This window comes from Dipodomys spectabilis, unplaced genomic scaffold (genome assembly GCF_019054845.1).
Source record: "Dipodomys spectabilis isolate Male_0828 unplaced genomic scaffold, ASM1905484v1 ptg000050l, whole genome shotgun sequence".
Classification (NCBI taxonomy): Eukaryota; Metazoa; Chordata; class Mammalia; order Rodentia; family Heteromyidae; genus Dipodomys; species Dipodomys spectabilis.
In genome coordinates, this window is record NW_024870727.1 from 9107611 (window position 1) to 9130494 (window position 22884).

At 42.4% G+C, this 22884-nt stretch overlaps 1 protein-coding gene across 1 annotated transcript; it reads right to left on the reverse strand.

The window, feature by feature from the left end:
* Nucleotides 1-3634: 3634 nt before the first annotated feature.
* Nucleotides 3635-22260, reverse strand: Samd7 (sterile alpha motif domain containing 7). The gene is made up of 7 exons (XM_042678925.1): nt 22160-22260; nt 19850-19974; nt 15598-15676; nt 13957-14561; nt 12445-12566; nt 8528-8638; nt 3635-3829 (listed from the first exon to the last, which is right to left on the reverse strand). The coding sequence occupies exons 1-7, from the start codon at nt 22258-22260 to the stop codon at nt 3635-3637; spliced, it is 1338 nt and encodes a 445-aa protein (XP_042534859.1).
* Nucleotides 22261-22884: the final 624 nt, after the last annotated feature.

Consider the following 22884-nt stretch of genomic DNA (forward strand, 5'->3'; position numbering starts at 1 on the left):
ATGAGAATAACTTCTTAGAGCTGTCAAACAATCGAATTGAATGCAACAATCAGCTCAGTAAATTAAAAAAAAATCCAAGTCCCCAAAATAAAAATCACCTAGTGGAGAGTGAGTCAGAGAGGGAAGTGAAGCTATTAGAAAAGTAGTTTCAAGATATGTGTGTACAGTTTATAAGCACTCAGAGTTTCCACAAGATGGCAGGTGAACAGCTGCATGGTGACATTGTGTTCTTATTATCAGATACATAAGACCTTAGACTTGTGTAGAGAGAGAGAGACTCATCTTACAGAAAAGAGGCAGAGTAAGTACAGCGAACTGACCACAGCTGTCTATAAAACAGTCCTTTCTTATTTCTTTTTTTTTATTTGTATAAGACCAGGACTCGAACTTGGTATTTGATGCTTTTGCCCACTGACTGGTGTTCTACCACCTGAGCCACAACTCCAACCCCCAAACAGTCTTTTCTTATATCAGCAATAACACTAACCATAACAATAATCAGTAATGAAATAATACTTTACTATGAAGAGAAACTGCAGCCAGGCAGCCAGGCATGGTAGCACATGTGTTAAATTCCAGCATTTAGGATGCTAAAGCAGAAATATTTCAAGGTCTATCTTCCTTCATTTCTTTTCCTTCCTTCCTCTCCTTTTTTCTCTCTTTCTTCTTTGTCTCTCTCTCTTTATTCTTTCTTTCACTGAGCTTGAACTGAAGGTCTTGAACTAAGGGTTTGGAACTTGCTAGGTAGGTGCTCTACCAACTGAGACTGCTACCAGCCTTTATTGTGTTGTTATAATTAATACAAAGCCTACCTAAAACTAAAAGTGTGTTTGAAGAAGAGTTAAAAAACTTTCTATATGATGACATAAGTAAAATCTCCACCCTCCAAAATCACCCCTTACTGAAGTACCCAGGAGCCTTTAACCTGGATCAGATTTGGTCTTTCCTTTTTCCAATAAATGTCCTCAGTGGCAAGGAAAGCCTCCCACATTAGCTTCTGGTTCTTATTTTATTCATGGCTCTAAAATTATGCACAGTGCTATTTTTTCGTAATAGCGACAAGCCAGGATTACATGGCAGAATGTTTTCCTTAAAGCAATACTGAGGCACATCTGTTCAAGGCACTCAGTTATCATTTAGCAGGAAGGAGATACTAAAAGTCATTGTATGGATAGAACCACATGATTCCCTTTACCACTAAAAGTATTATATTTTTTTTCTTTTTAGTTTCTCTCATGGCTTCTGATAAAGTGATCTTTTTTTGGTATAGGGATTGGGACTTGAACTCAAGGCCTTGTGTTTTTGCTTGGCTTTTTGGTCAAGGCAGAAGCTCTACCACTGGTTTTCTCATGGTTAATTGAAGATAAGAGACTCATGGGCCTTCCTGCCCAGGCTGTCCTTAAACTGCAAATCCTCAGATCTCAGCTTCTGAATAGCCACAATTGTGAGCATGAGCCACCAGAGCCTGGTTACAGTGATCATTTCATGAAGCTTATGAAAACTAAGAATAATAACCAGAAAAACGGTCATGTGTCATATGGCTCTTCCATTTACTGAGGATTAGAAAATAAAAAGAGGACAGGAAAGAGTGAAATATATTTCAAGTTTATGTTTTCACTCAAGTCAGTCGCTTTACTACTTGAGCCGCACCTCCATTTCCTAAGTTATTTTAAAATAATAATCTGACACTAGTTAACCAGCTTGCTGTCATTTTAGACAAAACTAAGAAAAGTTTGAAACGTGGAAAAAAATTTTGCCGTCCGTCTGTCTCTGAGCAAGGAGATCTAGAAACTAAACTAGCAATTCACAAGTATAGTTGATGGTATATTGTTTCATGTCAGAGAAAAAATCACGCTTATAGTAAAAATGAAAGCAAGCAAAACTCAAATTAGCATGGATTGTGGGAAATGACTTGGAAAGTCCTCCTTTAAAAAGACCACAAAGTAAATGTAGATAGCCTACTATTAGCATTTATTAAATGCAATTTATTTGTTTATTTGTGTTCACCTTTGCTGCAAAACAGATTACCCCAAAGTTTCGTGACTGTAAACAACGTTCATTTGTGATCTTTGCGTCTGTGCACTGGGGATCTTGGAGTGGCTTAGCTGGGAGCCTCTGGCTCAGCGTTTCTCACGAGCTGCCATCGCACTGTGGACTGGAGTTACAAACACGTACCTGAACAGTGTGAGGATGCTGGCATGCTTCGGAAGAATCATCGCCAGGTCTGATCATGTGGGCTTTCCACAAGACTTCCAGGAGACGTGGAAGCTGGCTTATCCAAGACTGAGTAACACACAAAGAATACCAGACAGCAGCCAAAGAAGGGACTCCTACTCCATCGTCTCTATTCATTAGGGAGGACTCAGGGAGCCCAAGTTCAAAGGGAGGGGACAACACAAGGATACCAGGAAGAGGAATTGTTGGAACTATCTTTTTTGTTTGTTTGTTTGTTTTGGTGCTGATACAAAGGCTTGATCTCAGGATCTAGGTGCTATCCCTTTGCTTTTCTGCTTTATAAGGATGGTGCTCTACTACTTGAGCCACAGGTCCACTTCCACTTTTTACTGGCTAATTAGAAATAAGAAAAAAAAGAAATTAAAAATAAAAATGAAGAATAGTCTTCCTATGGAGGCTGGCTTTGAACTGCAGTGCTCAGATCTCAGCCTCCTGAGTAACTAGGATTCCTGGCATGAGTTCCTAGCACTCAGCTTGCATCGACTAACTTGAAGTCTGCCTATTGTACTTTGTTCATTGTAAATGTTAAGATTTTTCCAACAGAACCAACGTTCTCATGGTTAAATTTCAAAATGTTCCAGAGGATGTGGAGTAAGCAATTTCCTCATGGCTGTGTCCCAGTTTTCTCCTTGTGCAAGTTGCTACCATTTTCCTTTGTGTCCCTTCAGAGACATTCTGTCAAGCATGGTGTTGGAAGAGTAGGACTCTACATAGAATGCAAGCAGAAAACCACTTTAATTCCCCCACTCCCTGTGCCAGTTCCAACCTGCTGAGCAGAGATAAATCTCCTCAACCCCATAGATAAAATCTGAGGTGAGGACCAGTGCTTTTTATCTCTCTGTCAGATGATGAGCCCGCTGGTCATGTTCAGTCATTTTATAGTTTCATTTTATAGCTTATATAGTTTCATTTTAGAAATGAGATCCCTGGTCCTGGGTAACACATAGTCAAAACTCGAGAACTTTAAAGTGAAGGCTTCTCCTGAACTGGACCCACTTAGGCTGGAAGCCACCTGCCCCCAGCAGGTGGAGGCCTCCTGGTCCTCTCTCCACTCTCCCCTTGATCTTCTACCTCCTCTGGATCTTAAACTTTTCTTCTCCATCAGGGCTGGAGGAGATGAAGCGAGGAAAGGGATGAAGAAATGTCTGCTTCTTCAGAGATTTCCTCACAGGAACCTTTGCCTGTAGCTTCTTCTTCCAAGGGCAACTTTCCAGCCCCTGATGAATAGGTCACTTCCGCCCTCACAGGAAGTGAGGCAAGTTCCCCAAGACAGATCCAGAAAGGCCAGCTTTCCTTCCCTCCTACCCTCCATCTGTCCTGGGAAACTCTGACATCCCTTGATAACATCTTAGACTCTGGAAAACAAGTGATGACTGTTCTTGCTCCATGAGAACCTGCTTTAACTTCTCATATTGTCTATCTCAATTCTTTTAGGAATCATTATATCCTGGGGAGAAGGAGTGCTCAATGGATCATTCCAGGAATTAAAATCCACAAGACAAGATGGATCTGCTGGTTGAGCAAATGCCTGTCTCCTATGGCTAGGAAGGGAGGGCATTTTCTTGAGCAGGGCACTTTCCACGAGCTGAGACACCTTTGAAGATAAAACAATCACAGGAATTAAGTTTCTTTCAATAGTCCTCCTTGAGCACAGGCAGCTAGGCTAAGGTAATTTCAAATGTGGAGAATCTATATTCAGGTGGGGTCACGACTCTGTAAGAGGAGAGCAAGAGTCTGGCTAGATGATTTGGGCAAAGGCCCCGTCCCTAGAGGTTCTACATCCCTTACCATGGCCTTGAATGGTCCTGTGTGCAGACCCTAGACATCACATGACCATGGCCTCAAGCAGCTGAGCTTGAGGGCCCTTGGGCATCCCGTCATGACCTTCTGTCCCTAGAAGACTTACACTTGAAATGTAAACTGATTAGACTCCAGAGGTGAGTCATGGGGCACCCAATCAGAATGGCTGTAGGAGACTTGGAAAGCTCTGTGCAGGCTCTGATTGGATCTGGGGATTGATAGGGCCCCAGGCAGTCCAATGATCTTGAGAGTCTCATATCATTCCTCCAGAGACACCTTATTAATCCCTGCACAACACACCTTCCCTTAAGACTCCTCCTATCTAAGGGGAGCTCAGCTTATCTTTTTTCCCTCTATAAATCTTTGCCATTTTACATCTCCCTCTTTGTCTGTGGATTCATTCTGTGAGCACACAGAGATGAAGGATCCAGGAGTTACCATATCACTCGGATATAGTAAGCTCTGCTCTTCCCACAACTGGGGATCAAATCCAGGCCTTGTACACATCACACAAGAGCTGTACCCCTTGAGCCATGTACTGAGCTCGTTTGTTTTTTATTTTGGTTTTGAGATAGCATCTCCCCACCTTTACCAGGCAGGGAGATGCCGTTTCATTAAGTGATAACTATTTTCTTGCCTCTGCCTCCAGAATAGTTGGGATTAGAGACATGTGCCACTACGCTTGGCATTGTGGACTTCTATTAGAGTAAAAGTGTTTACAATGGTGGGACTGGTTTTCCAATTTCCCTACCTGGTTCTGCCGTAGTTCATCTGCCCTTGTGGTGATTTTACCCTAGGTTCACTCCCCCTATTCCATGCCCTGAGTGTGCCTGGGGGCATCTTTCTTCTTGCCCATTCTTGCTATAAGCAGGTTTTGCCACCCATCTCCAGCTTGGAGATTGGAGACCTTGCTAGCTTATCCAGCGATGAACCTCTGCCTGTTTCAGCGATGAATTCCTGCCTGTTCACCATCTGGAACTTAACACGTCTGATATCTCAGTTCCCAAGTAACCTATGCCTGTCCTGTTTGATTGATGACTGCCATCAACGTGCCTCCCCTCCTCTCTTCCCCCAGCATCTCTGGGGACTCTGCCCATCATCCTGGCAGATGGTGCCTGGACTGTAATTGCTCAGTTGGACTTCCTGAAGGTGGGTACTATCAGAGGAGAGCCTCCAAATGAGCCATAAATTGAGGTCAAAGAATACTCAATTTGAGAAAATAACAAAACAAAACCAGCACCCATGAACTGTCCTTGTAATTATGCCATTAGATGTAGCCCTCATTAAAGACAAAGAAATCACTTAAAAATTAATTAATTTCTTAATATTGACAATTGTGTCACATTTCACAAGATGGGTGAATTCTCTGTATTATATTTGTAACTTTACTGTCTCTTAAATGATTCAAAGATTTAAAAATATAATAAAAGAATACCAACGGAAGCAATAAAGTGTTTACCTTAGAAAGTACTGTTTGTGTGTGCTCACACACCATTACTGGGGCTTGAACTTAGGGCCTAAGCACTATCCTTGAGCTTTTTTGCTCAAAGTTAACACTCTACAAACTTGAGCCAAACCACCACTTCTGGCTTTTTGGTGGTTAATTGGAGATAAAAATCTCACTGACTTTCCTGCCCAGGCTAAGTTTGAACTGCAGCCCTCAGCTTTCAGCCTCCTGAGTAACTAGAATTATACACATGAGCCACTGGGGCCCAGCTAGAAAGAAGTTTTTACCCTAAAGTCCTTTTAGAAAAATAAGAACAGGAGGTTCTGAAATCTTAGTTCCTGTCATACACATTTATGGTGTAAATAGGTTGCATCTTGCATAAACTATGGGACAAATTAGTTGCTGCTTTCTGGTTTCACTTTTATGAAGGTCATTCCTTTAAAAAATAATTATTGAGCTGGGCACCGGTGGCTCACACCTGTAATCCTAGTTACACAGGAGGCTGAAATCTGAGGATCACGGTTCAAAACCAGCCTGGGCAGGAAAAATCCATGAGACTTTTATCTCCAATAAACCACCAGAAAACCAGAAGTGGTGCTGTGGCTCAAGTGGTAGAGTGCTCACCTTGAGCCAAAGAGCTCAAGAACAGCACTCAAGGCCCAGCCCCACAACTGACAAAAAAAAAGGAAAAAAATATTGATCCTTCTTTTGGGCTGGTCCTGGGGCTTAAACTCAAGGCCTGAGCCCTGTCCCTGAGCATTTTTGTTCAAGGCTAGCACTCTATCACTTGAACCACAGCTCTACTTCTGGCTTTTTGGTGATTAATTTTTTGATGATTAATTTTTTTGGTGATTAATTAGCAAGGCTCATGGACTTCTTCCCAGGATGGTTTTGAACTTGATCTTTAGATTGCAGTCTTCTGAGTATCTAGGATAACAGGTATGAGCCACTAGCACTGGGAAATAATTAACCTATGATGGGACTTGCATTTGGGGGGATACATCAGTCCACTAAAGAGATAGAGGTCCCTAATCTCCTGGTGCTTATGGTCTAATGGAGGTAGGGAGAAAACAGCAATAAATAATGAACATTAAATACATAGCTGACACGGATGGTTGAAGGCAATAGTGTTATGTGGGAAAAGGAAGAGACACCAAGAATATGTATAAGGAATGGACAAGCTTCAGTGAAAAATATTTAAGTAAAGTTGGAGGTAAGGAAGCCAAGAATGAATTCACTGGGAGCAAGGTGAGGGAGGGGGAGAGTATTCCAGAAAGAAAGAAGAGCCAGTGTGGAAAGACTGGGCCCAGAGCATGCCTGAAGCATTTGAGCAGCCAGGCTAAGTGACGGCAGAGATATTGAAGCAGACAAAGGAGAAGGTGAGGTCAGAAGGCCAGAATGATGGTAGGTAGTGAAGAACACTGATGGTAGAGGACTTTGGCTCCGAAGAAAATGGAAGCCAGGTACCAGTGGCTCACCTCTGTAATCCTAACTACTCAGGAGGCTAAGACTGAAAAGCCCAGGTCAAAGCCTATCTGGGCAGACAAATCTGAGAAATGCTTATCTCCAATTACCTACCAAAAAGCTGGGAGTGGCCAGATAATGGTGGCTCTCGCCTCTAATCCTAGCTACTCAGGAGGCTGAGATCTGAGGACTGCAGTTCAAAGCCAGCTCAAGCAGGAAAGCCTGTGATACTCTTATCTCCAATTAACCACCATGAAACCCGAAGTGGTGCTGTGGCTCTCAAGTGGTAGAGCACTGGCCTTGAGCTGAAGAGCTCAGGGACAGTGCCCTGGCCCAGAGTTCAAGCCCCATGACTGACAAAAAGAAAGAAAGCTGGGAATGGAAGTATGGCTCAGGTGATAGTATGCCAGCCCTGGGTGAGAAAAAAGCTAAGCTAGTGTGTGAAGTCCTAAGTTCAAGGCCCCAAACCAGCAAAAATAAATGAATAAATAAATGTTTTTAAGCAAGAAATAGGAAGCTGTTGCAGGGTTTTGAGAACAGAGTGACCTGATCTGCCTTATGTGGAAAAAGGACCACTTATTTTTTTTTCTCTGTTTTTGTGAATACACTATGGTGGCAAGAACAGAGGCAAGGAGAGCATCAGGAGGTACACCCAGGACTCCAAGGCAGATGATGGTGGCTTTCTCCAGGAGACAGCAGCGGGGTGGGAGGAAGGGATGGACTGGAGGCATCTGGCTCCAGCACACAAAAGACAATGATCACATTTTGGGAAGTTGGCAAGCCAATTGTGAAACATGCCATCATGAAAACGTAAATATACTCACAATTAAACTAATTCTATTGGCAATGAAAGTAATACTAAAATGTACATCACTTTTTAGTCCTTTGTACCCAACTTAACATTAATATTATTATTATCATCATTATTTATGAGTATCCATGCCCTTCAGGTTATTTGCATCTGAGACATGATATACCTAATGGGAGAGTAACTTGTGCTCTTCCCATGCCCTTATCAGTAGCATTAGGGGATTATCAGTTAGAAGTAATTGATGTCATAGGCACTGGCAAATGCTATTCATTAGGGTTCTTGTTTTTACCCCACTCCCTCAGCCCCTGCTAGTACTAGAATTTGAACTCAGGGCATCAAACTTGCTCAGCTTGTTTGCTCAGCTGGCTTTCTACCACTTGAACCATGCCTCCAGTCTAGCATTTTCATAGTTATTTTGGAGATGGAGTCTCACGAACTTTACTGCCTGGCCTGGCTTTGACTCTCAGTCCTCCAGTTCTCAGCCTCCTAAGCAGCTCCATGTACAGGCGTGACCACTGGCCCTGGGCTATTGTCAGAGTGACTTAATTTGTGAATATTTACCAGCACACCTGTGGTTATTGCCCAACCAAGGACCATGATGCTCCTACCACCCAGAAGCTCTTGTTTCTTCTGTCGTATCCCTAGTTTACAGTCACACCAGGAGAAAATCTAACAAACATGCTTCAAAAGTATCATTTTTGTGATAGCAGCATAAAAGTAACATACTTTCCTTAAGTGTCACGCCATGAAGTCACGTGACATCACCATACCTGAGACTGAATCTTGAGTGCTGGGCCTAGCTTCAGGCCCAGAGTGCCTCGAAGATGCTCTTCTGTGAGTAATGGTAAGGTTTCTCCATCGATTGCATGATCTTTAAACACCTGATGATATACAAAAGGTGTGTGTTAGATTTGCCCCAAATGTACTTTTTTCTTTTTCTCCCTCCTCCCCTGACTAGAACTCAGGGCCTGGGCGCTGTCCCTTAGCTTTTTTCAGGTTCTCCTACTTGAGCCACGGCACCACTTCTGACTTTTTGGTGGTTAATTGTAGAGAAAGAGTCTCTGGGGATTTTCTGTCCAGGCTGGCTTTGAACTATGATCCTCAGATCTCGGCCTCCTGAGTAGTTAGGATTATAGGCATGAGTCAGTCACTGGTTGCCCGGCTATATTTTTTTAAAGTTCTTATTCTTTATATAGATATTTCAGTGCTGTAGGAAACATTAGGACTGCTAGAGGATGACGTAGACATTTAGGAAACTTTCTAGTTTTAGTTGCTCACTATTCTGTGCCCCAGTGGCACATTTTTCATAACCTTTGGAGTAGACTATAAGTCTCTGTTTATAGGACTCGATTATAACCTGGCCCAGTTATTATTTGAGGTCTTATTGACTCCTTAAGTTCCCCTAAGGCACTATGGTATATGGTGTATGATAGACAGTAAACATTGCTAGATAAATGAACAAATGGAGAAGTACTCTTGAATAAAAGGACATGGCTAAAAGGTGCCATGAATGCCATCTCTCATATGGACAGATGCAGCATCGTTACTGACATCGATGTGGCATGAAAAGAAGAGGGGCTGCTGGGAGCCTAAGGCTCAAGTATACCGTCCTCCCAGCTACGTGGGAGGCAGAGATGGGGAAGATCGAGGTGCCAGACTCCGTAGTGAATTCCATGGTGCCCTCTTTTCTTCCCACGGCAGGGGAGGCGCAGGTGCACAGATCTAGGACAGATGGTAGGACCACAGGGTTGTGCTGTCCAAATTTCACCTGCCCAGCAAGCTTTCCATGTTCACTCGGGGCTTGCTTTCTATTTTAAGTCTTCCTTGCCCTCCTCAAACTTTGGATCCCAGAGCATTCTGCCTTATTTTCAAGATCAGACTGTTTCCTAATTTACAAAGAAAAGACAAAGGATGAAACCAGTAGACGAGAATTCTTTCAAAGTTTGAACTACAAACCTAAAAACGGACATAATCTCCTACTGTCCTGACTAATGGAAGCAAAGTCGCATCTGTCTGTCATCTATTATCTATCTATTTATCTAGCAATCAGTTTATTTGTGGTAGTCACTGGGGTTCTGAGCTCTGGGCTTTCCACAGGCTAGATGAGTGCTTTACCACTTGAGCCATGCCCCCAGACTTTTTTGGCACAAGATTTTTTTTCAGGTAATATCTTGCATTTTTTTTCCCATGATGGGCCTTGGATTGTAATCCTCCTACCTACTCTACAGAGTAACTGGAATGACAGACGTGTACCTCCATGCTCAACTTATTGGTTGAGGTGAGGTTTTACTAACTTTCCCAGAGATGCCTAGAACTATGGTCTCCTGCTGGGATTATAGGTGTGAGCCAAGCTGCCATGCTTGGCTTCCCTCTACTATGTTTTGTTGTTGTTGTTATTTTTGCCAGTCCTGGCTCTTGAACTCAGGGTCTTGAGCTCCTTCAGCTTGCTTTCCCATAGCGGACACTTCACTACTTGAAGTGTGGACTTTTCTGCCCAGGCTGGCTTGGAACTGTGATCCTCTGGATCTCAGCCTCTTGAATAGCTAGGATTACAGTCATAAGCCACCACTGCTCAGCCTTTTTTCCCCCCTTAATTTTCCTTTTGCCCTTATATCTTCTCTTCATATTTTCCCTCATTTTTAATTAACTTATTTCAGCTGTTACCACTGGGGTTTATTGTGATATTTCCATATATACATGCTGTATCCTAATCTAATTCACCCACTCCACCACACTCCCAGCCTTTCTTCCACTTTTTTTTTGTCAGTCGTGGGGCTAGAACTCTGGGCCTTGGAGCTGTCCCTCAGCTCTTCAGCTCAAGGCTAGTGCTCTACCACTTGAGCCACAGCGCCACTTCCTTTCTTCCACTTCTTAATGTAATTTCAACAGGTTCCACTGTTATATTTTCATGTCCCTCTCCTGTTTAAAGCAAGATAGGGAAGACTTCTTGGTGTTTTTGCTTACCTCACTTGGCTGACTGGTCCACACTTTATTGGTTATGTAAGTGATGAGTTTAACATGTATTGAGCATTAGCATCTACCAGCATGAGGCACTCTTCAATGCTTAAAAAAATTGTTTGAAAGTGTGTTATTGCAAGGCCCAAGTGGCTCAAGTATGTAATCCTAGCTATTCAGGAAGCTGAGATCTGAAGATCGAGGTTCAAAGCCAACCTGGGGAGGAAAGGTCATGAAACTCTTATCTCCAATTAATCAGTAAAAAGCAAGAACTGTGGCTCAAGTGGTAGAGCACCAGCCTTGAGTGAAAAAGCTAAGAACAATGCCCAGGCCCTGAAGTCCAAGCCCTAGAATCAGCACAAAAAAAAAAAAGGAAAAGGAAAAGAAAAAAGAAAGTAAACAAAACACATGAATATGTACTATTGATATAAGCTTCAAAAACTTACAAGCCATGCTGGCGTCAGTGGCTCACGCCTATAATCCTAGCTACTCAGGAGGCTGAGATCTGAGGATCATGGTTCAAAGCCAGCCCAGGCAGGAAAGTCATGAGATTCTTATCTCCCAAATAAACCACCAGAAAACCGGAAATGGTGCTGTGGCTCAAGTGGTAGAGCACTAGCCTTGAGCTGAAGAGCTGAGGGACAGCACCTAGGCCTAGAATTCAAGCCCTACACTCAATAAAAGAAAAAAAGAAACCACAACAATTTACAAGCCATGATATTTTTTTTATCACATAAATGAGGATAATTTTTAATCTAATCCATCTGCCTTGACAGTTCATCTAAACTTTTAAAAGTATCAAAAAACCAGATGGAATTATGTATGTGTTCATTTTCATACATAGTACAAATGTAGAATTTAAAAATAGCACAGGGGCTGGCTCACTGGTAGATCACTTGCTTACTACATACAAGGCCCTGGGTTCCATCACCAGGACCACAAAAGTAAAATAAATGCATTAAAATAACAAAAGCAGTGTGTTTCCTATTTTTCAGACCTAGAGACTTACTTGCCCCTTTGAGTAACAAGAGTATCTTTTTCTTTCCCTTCCTCCCTCCCTCCTTTCTTCCCTTCCTTCATTCCTTCCTTTTTTTTTTTTTTTTTTTTGTCAATTGTGAGGCTTGCACTCTGGGCCTGGGCGCTGTCCCTCAGCTCTTCAGCTCAAGGCTAGCGTTCTACCACTTGAGCCACAGCACCATTTCCGGTTCTCTGGTGGGTAATTGGAGATAAGAGTCTCATGGACTTTCCTGCCCAGGCTGGCTTTAAACTGTGATCCTCAGATCTCAGTCTCCTGAATAGCTGTGAGCTACTGGCACCCAGCTGAAGTATATATTTCATTTACGATAGATATTCTCAAAGTTCTGGTGCAGAATCTGTACTTCAAAAACTTGGCTACATGCATGAAAAAAAATGTAGCAGGCTTTCCCATTCTTCGTGCATGCTGACCCTCCTCCTAATTGGAGGAACGCTTACTTCTCAGGAATCTTGATTAGACAGAAACTAAGGCCATACACTGACTTTTCCAGCTGGGACTGCCCCTAACACTGGCCGCATTACCCACATCCACCAATCAGAGGCCCTTCTCTGGTTAGAGGGATACAATGACCTAAAAGAGGGGAAATTAGCAAGGCCTCCTCTCTCAGGTCAATGTGCCAGTTTGACAAAACTCATTATGCAGGGTATATGTTCCAAGATGTTCTGATTTCATGAGAAAACTTAACTATTAAGTCACCTGGGCATAGTCTGAACAACCTGGCAGGTTTCTAATGAAGTTGTGTACATCATCCACCGTCCACGTCTGAATATCTTCGTCCAAAGACATATTTTCTCCAGTTGTAATCTGTGCATGTGCTCCTTTAAAATGAGAGGCAATCACACTATTGTATAAAATTTCACAGAAAAGGAGGAAGCTTAGAACACAGGTTTTCGTTGTGTGAATCTTTACAGAGTGATCTGTTATTTATTTTTTGTGTGCAAGTACTCTGGCTTGAATTCAGGTCCTAGGTGCTGTCCCTTAGCTTTTTTTGCTAAACACTGGAGCTCTACCACTTGATGTACAGCCCAACTTCTAACTCTGTGCTGGTTAATGAGAGATACAAGTCTCACTGACTTCCCTGCCCAGGTATGAGCATTGATCTTCAGATATCAGCCTCTCAAGTGGCTAGGGTTACAGGGCTCCAGCAAAAAACAAAAATGAAAACAAAAACAAGCAAAAAACACTACGTAAGAACACAAGGCCCTCAGTTCAAATCCCAGTACCAGCACAAGAGAAGCAAATTAAATGTTTTTCTAGAGAACTTTAATGCTACTTTTAGTGGTAGCATGCTAACAGTTTTCAATGAAACAGAATCACAGCAACCATGCCTCTAAACATGAAGATTCTTGTTTAATTGCCTAGTTTTCTACTTTTAGGCATAAGGAAAATATCTATATACTTTTGAGCAAAAAGCCTCTTAGTTTTTTGTTGATGGTGGTTTTGCTATCCTAGAGCTTAACCTTAGGGCCTGGGCACTGTCCCTGAGCTTCTTTTGCTCAAGGGAAGCACTCTACCGCTTGAGCCACAGCTCCACTTCTGGCCTTTTCTGTTTATGTAGTACTGAGGAATTGAACCTAGGGCTTCATGCATGATAGGCAAGCACTCTATTACTAAGCCATATTCCCAGCCCACCCCTTAGTTTTTTGTTAAAGAAATTAAGATTTTTAAGATTTTTCATAAAAGTTCTAGTAGCCGGGTGCCGGTAGTTCACGCCTATAATCCTAGCTACTCAGGAGGTTGAGATCTGAGGATTGTGGTTCAAAGCCAACCTGGGCAGGAAAGTCTGTGAGACTCATCTCTAGTTAGCCACCAGAAAACCGGAAGTGGCGCTATGGCTCAAGTGGTAGAGCACTGGCCTTGAGCTAAAGAGATGAGGGGCAGTGCCCAGGCCCAGAGTTCAAGCCCCTACAACCAACAAGAAAGAAAAAAAAAAGTTCTAGTAGCTTCCCTGTATTACCATATACCCACCTCAGACCTTTTTGAGAGATCTCTACTCAGGTAACAATATTAAATAGCAATTAGTGTCACTAGTATGGCTTCTTACAAGTGGTCTAAGGAAGTGACTTCAAGAACAGGTTATTTTAAGCAGGATTAAGAAAATGAGGGATGGAGAAAAAGAGGGATGGTGGTTACAGTTTCTTGTGTGAAGAGGTGAGAATTTGATGACCTGTCATTAGGAAAGTTGGCCTTTGACCCCTGGGCACTCACCTGGTAGAGACAGGGGAGAAACTGGAGCACAAATTCCACCCTTCTCAGCAAAGGCTTCCAGCGCCTGCTCAGAAGGCTTGCTTTCCCCCGCGTCGCTGGCCTCTGTGTGTAGAAGTACAGCAGGGGCTGCCCAGGGTTTTCTGTGGCTCGGCTGGCCGTCTCCACAGCGGCAGTCCGCAGCTGTGGTTGGCTTCCCTTCGGTTTCACCTGACTTCTGATTAAGGCATATTTCAATTTCTGGGTCTTTTTCATACTCCTCTTGTTCAAAGGGAATCGCACGTGTCTGGATTGGGATATTTCCTTCTGCTTGGCTTTTGGAGTTTTCCATATGGCTGTCTAGAGGTTTCGGATTCCCTGTACCTCTTCTGAGTTGACACTTCTGCTCCCAGCTCTCTATAAAGGGATGTCTGCTTGCCACCAGCGTGGGGTTTCTCATGGCACTTCTGTGAAAATGCAGGTCCCTGGCAGGCAGCATGGGCCTACCATGGTAGGGGGCTGGGCCGCTGGGCCCATAGAGATAGGGCGTCCCAAGGCCCATTGGTTTTCTGGGATTCACTTTTCCCATTCTCCTTTGCTGATAGATAGCATACATTTCCATTTCATCCCTAAAAACAAAGCAATATGTTTTTTACCATCTCCCCATGGAAATCCCACAGCAATAAACAGAGTTCCCTCATATACCTGAGGCAGATTTTTTTTTTTCTGGATCATTCCTGGGGCTTGAACTCTGGGCCTGGGTGCTGTCCTTCAGCTCTTCAGGTCAAGGCTAGCGCTCTACCACTTGAGCCACAGCGCCACTTCCACCTTTTTCTGTTTCTTTGGAGGAATCGAAACCAGGGCCTCATGCATGTGAGGCAAGCACTCTACCACTGAGCCACCTTCCCAGCCTACCTGGGGCAGATTTCGCAGGGGTGTGGGCAAAAGGCACAAGGTAGCTTTTTGCCAGATATAAATTCTCCAAAAAAAAACTAAGGCACCAGGAAGAGATTCTGTTTTACCCTACAATATCCTCTTAGTGGGCCCCAAAAGGCAATTAACCAATAACAGTCTAAATGGTAATAAATTAATCCAAGTGTCAAGGGAAAGCAGGAAAGGGAGACTTACTGGTTTTTGCTTATTGGTCTTCACTATGACTCCTTAGGGTACAGTGAAAATGACCTTCTCTCTCCATGAAGCCATACCCTAGTCACTACTGCTATGCTTTTCTTTCTCTTCCTGGCCATAGGGGAAGGCCACTGTTGAGCTGATGTGATGTCTGGGATCGGCTGATATAGTCTGAAGTGGCGTTGGCAAACATGGATCCTATCTTTGGGCAGAACTAAGGTCATATATGTAGGCTAAGACCATGCTTAGCTGCACAATGTGGCTTTGAATCTTGCTTTTATCATTTACCAGTCTAAAAATGTTTGCATGTTTTCTTTTTGGAACCTGCGAAAATACTCTCTATAAGCAATTAGGGCATGTACGAATATGTGTATGTATGTATTCATATATCATATATATTTATTTATTTATGTAATATGCATTACATTATATAATGTATAATATATAAAACATTACATATGTAATACAAGAAAATATATTCACACACATATCTACCTATACACATAGAAAATTAGTAAGACAACAGCATTACATTACCTGGCAATATGATGCCTCTGAATCATTTCATTTCTTCTGGTCACTGCCTTTATTGAATCAGGTGGTAAAATGCTCCAACCTTAAACAAGAAAACCACCATGCCATCCCACAAACAAATTAAAATCATGCATTTGAAGATCATAAAATTATTTAAAACACAGTAACAACATCAACCTGCCAGAAAAGCACAGTGTTGGAAATGATATCAAGTTATTGATGCTCAGGATCATAGACTGACTTGGAAGGAAGCATGGTAAATGCTAGATAACTTAGGGCTGTGTGTGTGTGCATGCACGTGCACGCATACACTGTACTGGGGCTTGAACTCAGGACCATGTGATCTCACTTTCAGCTGTTGCTCTACCCCCAGAGCTATTCCTTCAGTTCTGGCTTTTTTCTGGTCAATTGAAAATAAAGTTTCATGGATTTGTCAGTCTAGGCTGGCTGTGAACAACAGTGCTCAGATCTCAGCCTCCTGAGTACTTAGGATTACAGGTGTAAGCCATTGGTATTGGACTAAACTTTTGGTTCTTTTCTTGAATTGGTAGCCTTATGATTGGTGAGATTTCCCTGCTAAACTTTAAGTTTTAAAAAATAGCTCTGTAGGGGATGGGAAGGTGGCTCAGTGGTAGAGCGCTTGCCTTGCAAGCCTGAGGCCCTGGGTTCGATTCCTCAGCACCACATAAGCAAAAAGAAAAAAGCCGGAAGTGGCGCTGTGGCTCAAGTGGTAGAGTGCTAGCCTTGAGCTGAAGAGCTGAGGGACAGCGCCCAGGCCCAGAGTTCAGGGCCTATGACCGGACCAAAAAAAAAAAAAAAAAAAAGCTCTGTAAATCTTCAGTATGTCTTTTTTCCTCTCATATAATTGTATGCATTTATGGTGTACAAAGTGGTATTCTGATACATGTATACATTGTGGAATGATTAAATCAAGCTAATTAACATATCTGACACACATTTATCCTTATTTTGTAGTGAAAACATTTGAAATCTACCTTCTTGACAACTTACAGTATACAGAACGTTACAAGTTATATGTGTTTGTTACATAATAGACCATGCTACATGACCTTATTTCTCCCATCTGAGCATTTTACCCATTATCCTGCTCTTTCACTTTTGAAGTGAAAATTGGTGTTTCTTTTGTTCAAAACATTAGTTGACTTTTTAAAAAATAGAATGCGTCTTAATGTATAAAAATTAATACAATAAGGATTTAAATAGATAAAATACAATTACATTAAGTTCTCTGTAGACTTATTCAGTATATCTCAGGCCAAATACATTTTCCAGAATAGTTTATCAATGGAGTTAGACAGCAATTATATCCTTTTGTTCATCGCAGCCTTCCAAAATACCCTGAACAGTAGTAATAGCAACAGATTTCAAGGCTCTTTTTTTCTGTGTGTATGCCAGTCCTAGTGCTTGAACTCAGATCTGGGCACTGTCCCTGAGCTTTTTGCTCAAGGCTAGTGCTCTGCTACTACTAGAGCCACAGCTCCACCTCCAGCTTGCCTGCCTTGCCTTGCTTTGCCTTGCCTTGCCTTATCTTGCCCTTCCCTTCCTTCTTTCCTGTCTGTCTGTCTGTCTGTTTGTCTGTCTTGTGCTTAATTGGAGATAAGAGTCTCAAGAGCTTTCCTTCCCAGGCTGGTTTTGAACTGAGATCCTCAGGTCTTAGCCTCCTGAGTAGCCAGGATTATAGTCATAAGCCACAGCCACCTTGCAAGGCTCTATCTTTTACTGTTTTGTTTTATTTTTTTCTTTTGCTCTATTTTGTCTTTTTCATTGTTTTAAGATAAAGTATAGTCTGACTAGCCTCAAATGCTCTGTGTAGCAGAAGGTGGCCTTGAACGCAAGACCCTCTCACTCTGCAGTGTAGGCCTCTGCCCGCGGTGTCAAGGTTCTAGTCTTCCCTAGTAATTTCATGCTGTATTGGTTTATCCTGCCTTTGGACCCTTGATGCACTAGTAGACCATCTTAGTATTTTTCAAATCATCCGCAGTGAAGGACCGTCTTTATATATTTTTGTTTCTGTTTATCTTTCAAACCCACCAGGGAGCAATATTTTATTTTTGAAGGGCAACAGAATAATTTCTAGGAAATTGAAATTAAAATAGGCAAATATAAGCACAACCTCAAAATGATTAGAATTGACAGACATGAAATTATACTGTCAAATTACTAAAATTTTTCTAATTCTTTACTTTTATTTGCACTAATACCTCACAGGGCAATCAAGAGTGATGAATTTGCCCTATACAACTTTGCTCCATGACAGTTTTATATGTGCAAATATTCTTCCCCATAAGGAGCAGCTTTAGGACAAACTATTTGTTTTAAAATTTTTTTTTTTCAGTCGGTCATGGGGCTTGGACTCAGGGCTTGGGCACTGTCCCTGAGTTCTTTTGCTCAAGGCTAGTGCTCTACCACTTTGAGCCAAAGCTCCACTTCTAGCTTTGGAGTGGTTAGTTGGAGATAACAGTCTTACAGGGACTTTTCTACCTGGACTGGCTTGGAACTGTGCTCCTCAGATCTCAGCCTCTTGAGTAGCTAGGATTACAGGCGTGAGCCACCAGAGCCCAGCAAAATCTTATCTCTATGCTCACTTTGCACCCTAGGAATAGAGGTCATTTACCTGTAGTGGCCAGGTACTGGTGGCTCACACTTGTTATCCTAGCTGCTCAGGAGACTGACATCTGGTGGACTGTAATTCAAAACTAGCCTAGAGCTGGGCACCACACCTGTAATCCTAGCTACTCAGGAGACTAAGATCTGAGGATGACAGATCAAAGCCAGCCTGGGCAGGAAAGTCTGTGAGACTCTTATCTCCAATTAACCACCAGAAAACTGGAAGTGGCACTGTAGTTCAACATGGTAGAGCACTAACTTTAAGAAAAAGAACAGCTCCTAAGCCCTGAGTTCAAGCCCCATGACCAACTCCCCAAAAATATTATAACAAACAAACAACAACAAAAACAGCCCAGGAAGGAAAGTCTATCTCCAATCAACCAGCAAAATGCTGAATTGAAAATGTGGCTCAAATGGTTTGGTGCTAGCTGTGAACAAGAAAACCAATTGAGGGTCCAAAACCCTTTGTTTAAGTATCAATACTTGTGTGTGCATGCATGCACACGTGCGCGCGCGTGCACACACACACACACACACACACACACACACACACACACACACACACACTCCCACTGGGAATCTAGCTTGAAACAAACAATGCATCTTTTTAGAAATGAGGCATGTTATTCATAAAATTCAGGAGTCAGAGGAGGTGCCTCTAGAAATCCTTGAATCCTAAAGCTCTAGGTTTTCATGGTTCATTAATGTCATGATATCCCCTTTAGAGAGCTGGCATACATGCCATTCCTAATCCAGGGGGCACTGCCCATGAGTCAGGGAAAGCCTAGATGGGAAGTCCATACAAGAGGGCACAATATCAATTTCCTGGATTTTAGGACCCTCTGCAATATGTACTCACTCACCAAACCCATTCCAAGTTCTTTCTTTTTCCCAAGGGAAATCAAACTTAATTGCCAGCTCAACTATACTAATCCACTCCTTTCTTAACACCCCAAGTTTTGAAACATGTCCTCATGTTATTCCTACCTTTCTAATAGTAATTGGAAACAGTCTGTGGTCTTTCCTGCCTTTGCTATATGGTTGGAATTCGAGGCGCAAGCCTTGGTCCATGTCCCTGGAAGAGGTGGTTGACTTGCCTGCTTATATATCCAAATGTTGTCCATTTCTGGGTCCTTCATCACTAAAAGGGACCCTCTCAGTCAGCAAGGTGACTGTCTCATTGGTCTGCTGACAAATTAACTACTGGGGCTGCCATGTAGTCTGGCTGCCAGGGACTTCCACCAATGATCTGTGGCCAGATCTGTCTCCTTTGGCCTTCCCTGCTCCACCAGAGGGGTTCAGTTTCCCATGTGGCCTGTGCTTGCTGGGTACTCACTCTCATAGATGGGGCCAAGTGGAAGTCAAATGCTCTGCTACTGAGCTATAGCCAACCCAGCCCAGGATGTATTAACTACCCAAACAGCTGTTTTGAGATTATACAACTCTGCATTTATTATGAGTACATTGATGCTTCGAGGAGATAAGCAACTCACACTTGATTGCACAGTGTTGGCACCATAATATGAATGAACCTGGATGGCCACTGCAGAAACTAGAAGCCTAAAGCTCTCCATTGACAATGAAATCCTGTTCATATGACAGCTCAAAAGACATCTAATGCTCATACCTGAGTAGACACAACTGGACAACAGATGTGGCATATTTGCATTTGGTAGAACAGAAGAACTGAATTGAGAAGGAACGCAAAATTGCCTTGGGTCTGTGGAAGCTATGGTAGAAGACAAGGCATCTCTAGAGGGAAGAAAAAAAAATATAATATAGGTCAAATGAAGCCAAAGTTGTACAGAAGTTCCACTGCCAAGGCAGTAAGATTATTTTTGTGTGTGCCAGTACTGAGACTTGAACTCAGGGCCTGGGCACAGTCCCTTAGTTAAAGCTGTTACTCTAAGGCTGGTACTCTACCATTTGAGTCATAGCTCCACTTCCTAGCTTTTTGCTAACTTTTTGTTAACTTGGGCTAACTTAGTCTCATGGACTTTTTTTCCTGGGCTGGCTTCAAATTGCAATGATCAGATCTCAGCCTTCTGAGTAGCTAGGATTACAGGCATGAGCCACCAGTGCCCAGCTAGGCAGTAAGATTTCCTATTGTCATATAGGATTCTATTGTCTCTTCCTAAATGGAAGTATAAATATATGCAGTTTATATTGGTTTCAGTGGAAATACAGTGAGAAGAATCAGGAGGAGGAAGGAAAGACTGGCCCAGTTAACAAAACAAAAATAAAAAGCAGGATGTGTCAGAAAAATATCAAATCAAATCAAATCAAAAACACTTTGTGATTTCTTATAATCAACATTCTCTTCTTCAGAAAATTCTGTTCTTATTTAATGGACATAGTGTTCTATCTAGGATCCATGATTGACTACCTGGGCACATAATTAATTTATTGACAAAATTTCAATGGTCTTCATTGACTCCAACTTTCTTGTTCACTCTCCAGGGACAAGAACAAGCAGGGAGTCTTATTTCCCTTTTAGAATGTCAAAATATTTTAGGGCTCAAGTGGCAGAGCACTTGCCCACCAAATGCAAGAATTTAAATTCAAAACCTAGTACCCCACCAAATGCAAGAATTTAAATTCAAAACCTAGTACCACTAAAAACAAAACCAACCAAAAAGAATGTCAAAATATTCCAAAGAGAGGTAGATAGAGTAATATTAGAGCATGTAGACAAAATTCTTATGATTTCATTGTTATTGGAAAAAAACTGATCACTAGAAACCTAGGGTACCCAAATGTTATAACTTAATTACTTTCTCTTAAAAACATGCTAAATCTTTAACCTCCAATATGTCTGTATTTGGAGATAATACACTGCCTTTAAGAAAACAATGAATTTTAAATGAGATCTTAAGGGTAGAATCTCAGACTTATAGGACTGGCTCACTCCTGTAATCCTAGCTACTCAGGAGACTAAGATCTGAGGATTGAAGTTCAAATCCAGCCAGGGCAGGAAAGTCCATTAGACTCTTATCTCCAATTAACCACCAAAATGTTTGAAGAGGATATGTGGTTAAAGTGGTAGAGCATCAGCTTTGAATGAAAAAGCTAAGGAATAGTGTCTAGGACCTGAGTTCAAACCTCAGTACAGGCACAAAAAGAAGAGGAAGAGGAGGAGGAGGAGCAGGGAGAGGGGGGAAGGGGAGGAAGAGGAAGAGGAGGAGGAGGAGGAGGAAGAATAGGAAGAAGGAGGAGGAGCAAAAGGAGGAGTAGCAAAAGGAAGAGGAGGAGGGGATTGAGGGAGAGGAAGAGGAGGAAGAGAAAGAAGAGGAAAAGGAAGAAGAAGGTAGAAGAGGAGGGGGAGGGGGAAGGGGAGGAAGAGGAGGAGGAGGAAGAATAGGAAGAAGCAGGAGGAGGAGCAAAAGGAGGGGGGGGGGAAATGAGGGAGGGGAGGAGGAGGAAGAGAAAGAAGAGGAAAAGGAAGAAGAAGGTAGAAGAGAAGGAAGAGGAAGAGGAGGAGGACTCCAGAAGTCTTTCTGCACATGAACTCAGAGGAAAGGCTGTGTGAACAAAAAGTGGACATGTGTCTACCAGCCTAGAAGCCAGGCACTTCATCTTAGGGCTTCCAGCCTCCAGAACTGGAGAGACCAAGTCTTGTTATATCAGCAGTCTGGTCTTTGGTGCTTTATTATGGAAGCTCTAGGAGACTAAAAAAGTAGTGTTTGCATTTGACAACTCTGTCATCTTCCGAGTGCTTGCTGATTGTTGGCCAAGTGAATAAGACAAGCAAATCCAAAGGAAATTGATAGCAGCGGTCCTGATAAAAGGCTCAGTGTCTTGTACTATTGCACCGCATTTCACTGAGACGGGCCATAGAACAACTCTGGGGCCAATGACATTCCAAAACATAATGATGACTCAATTTCTAGATCACCATTTCAACCCAATCCTAAGCAACTATACTGGAGAGAAATACCTGTCCACAGTGGGAAGTCCAAATGGTGAGGGAAGCACAGGAGTCCTCTGCAGCCCCATTGCTGTCAAGAAAGGGTTTGCAGCCATCTCTAGATGCGCCATTGGTAGCTCCTGCCTCTGATGGACTTCTAGAAAGAACCAGACAGGTACAGTAACAAATAATTCTACTTTGAGTAAGGCATTTGAACTCTTGAAAACCAGTGAAAACCCTTCTCACCACATGAACACTTGAAAAGACTAGCTACTATACTGTTCCTTTTTTTTCTTTTTCTGGTTTTGTTTCATGCTGGTACTGGGTCTTGAGCTCCTAGGGCCTGGATGTTGTCTCTTAGTTTTTTCACTCAAGGCTAACGCTCTATCACTTGAGCCACAACTCCACTTCCAGCATTTTGGTGGTTAATTGGAGATTAGAGTCTTACAGACTTTACTGCCCAGGCTGGCTTCAAATTGTAACCCTCACATCTCAGCCTCCTGAGTAGCTAGGATTATAGGCATGAGCCACCAGTGCCTGGTTTATACCAAGCTTTTAAATGTACACACACACACACATATTCACAAGAAGCACCCAGCTGTAACTGTAGAACTCTGTGTTTTATAAATGTGACCTTGGTACCATATCACTAAGAAAACAAACAAAAATTTAAAAATACCCACTTTCTTTCTTATAACTCATTTTGATTCTTACAATTCTGGAGTTACAAAGGCATACATTTTCCCATAGAGCTT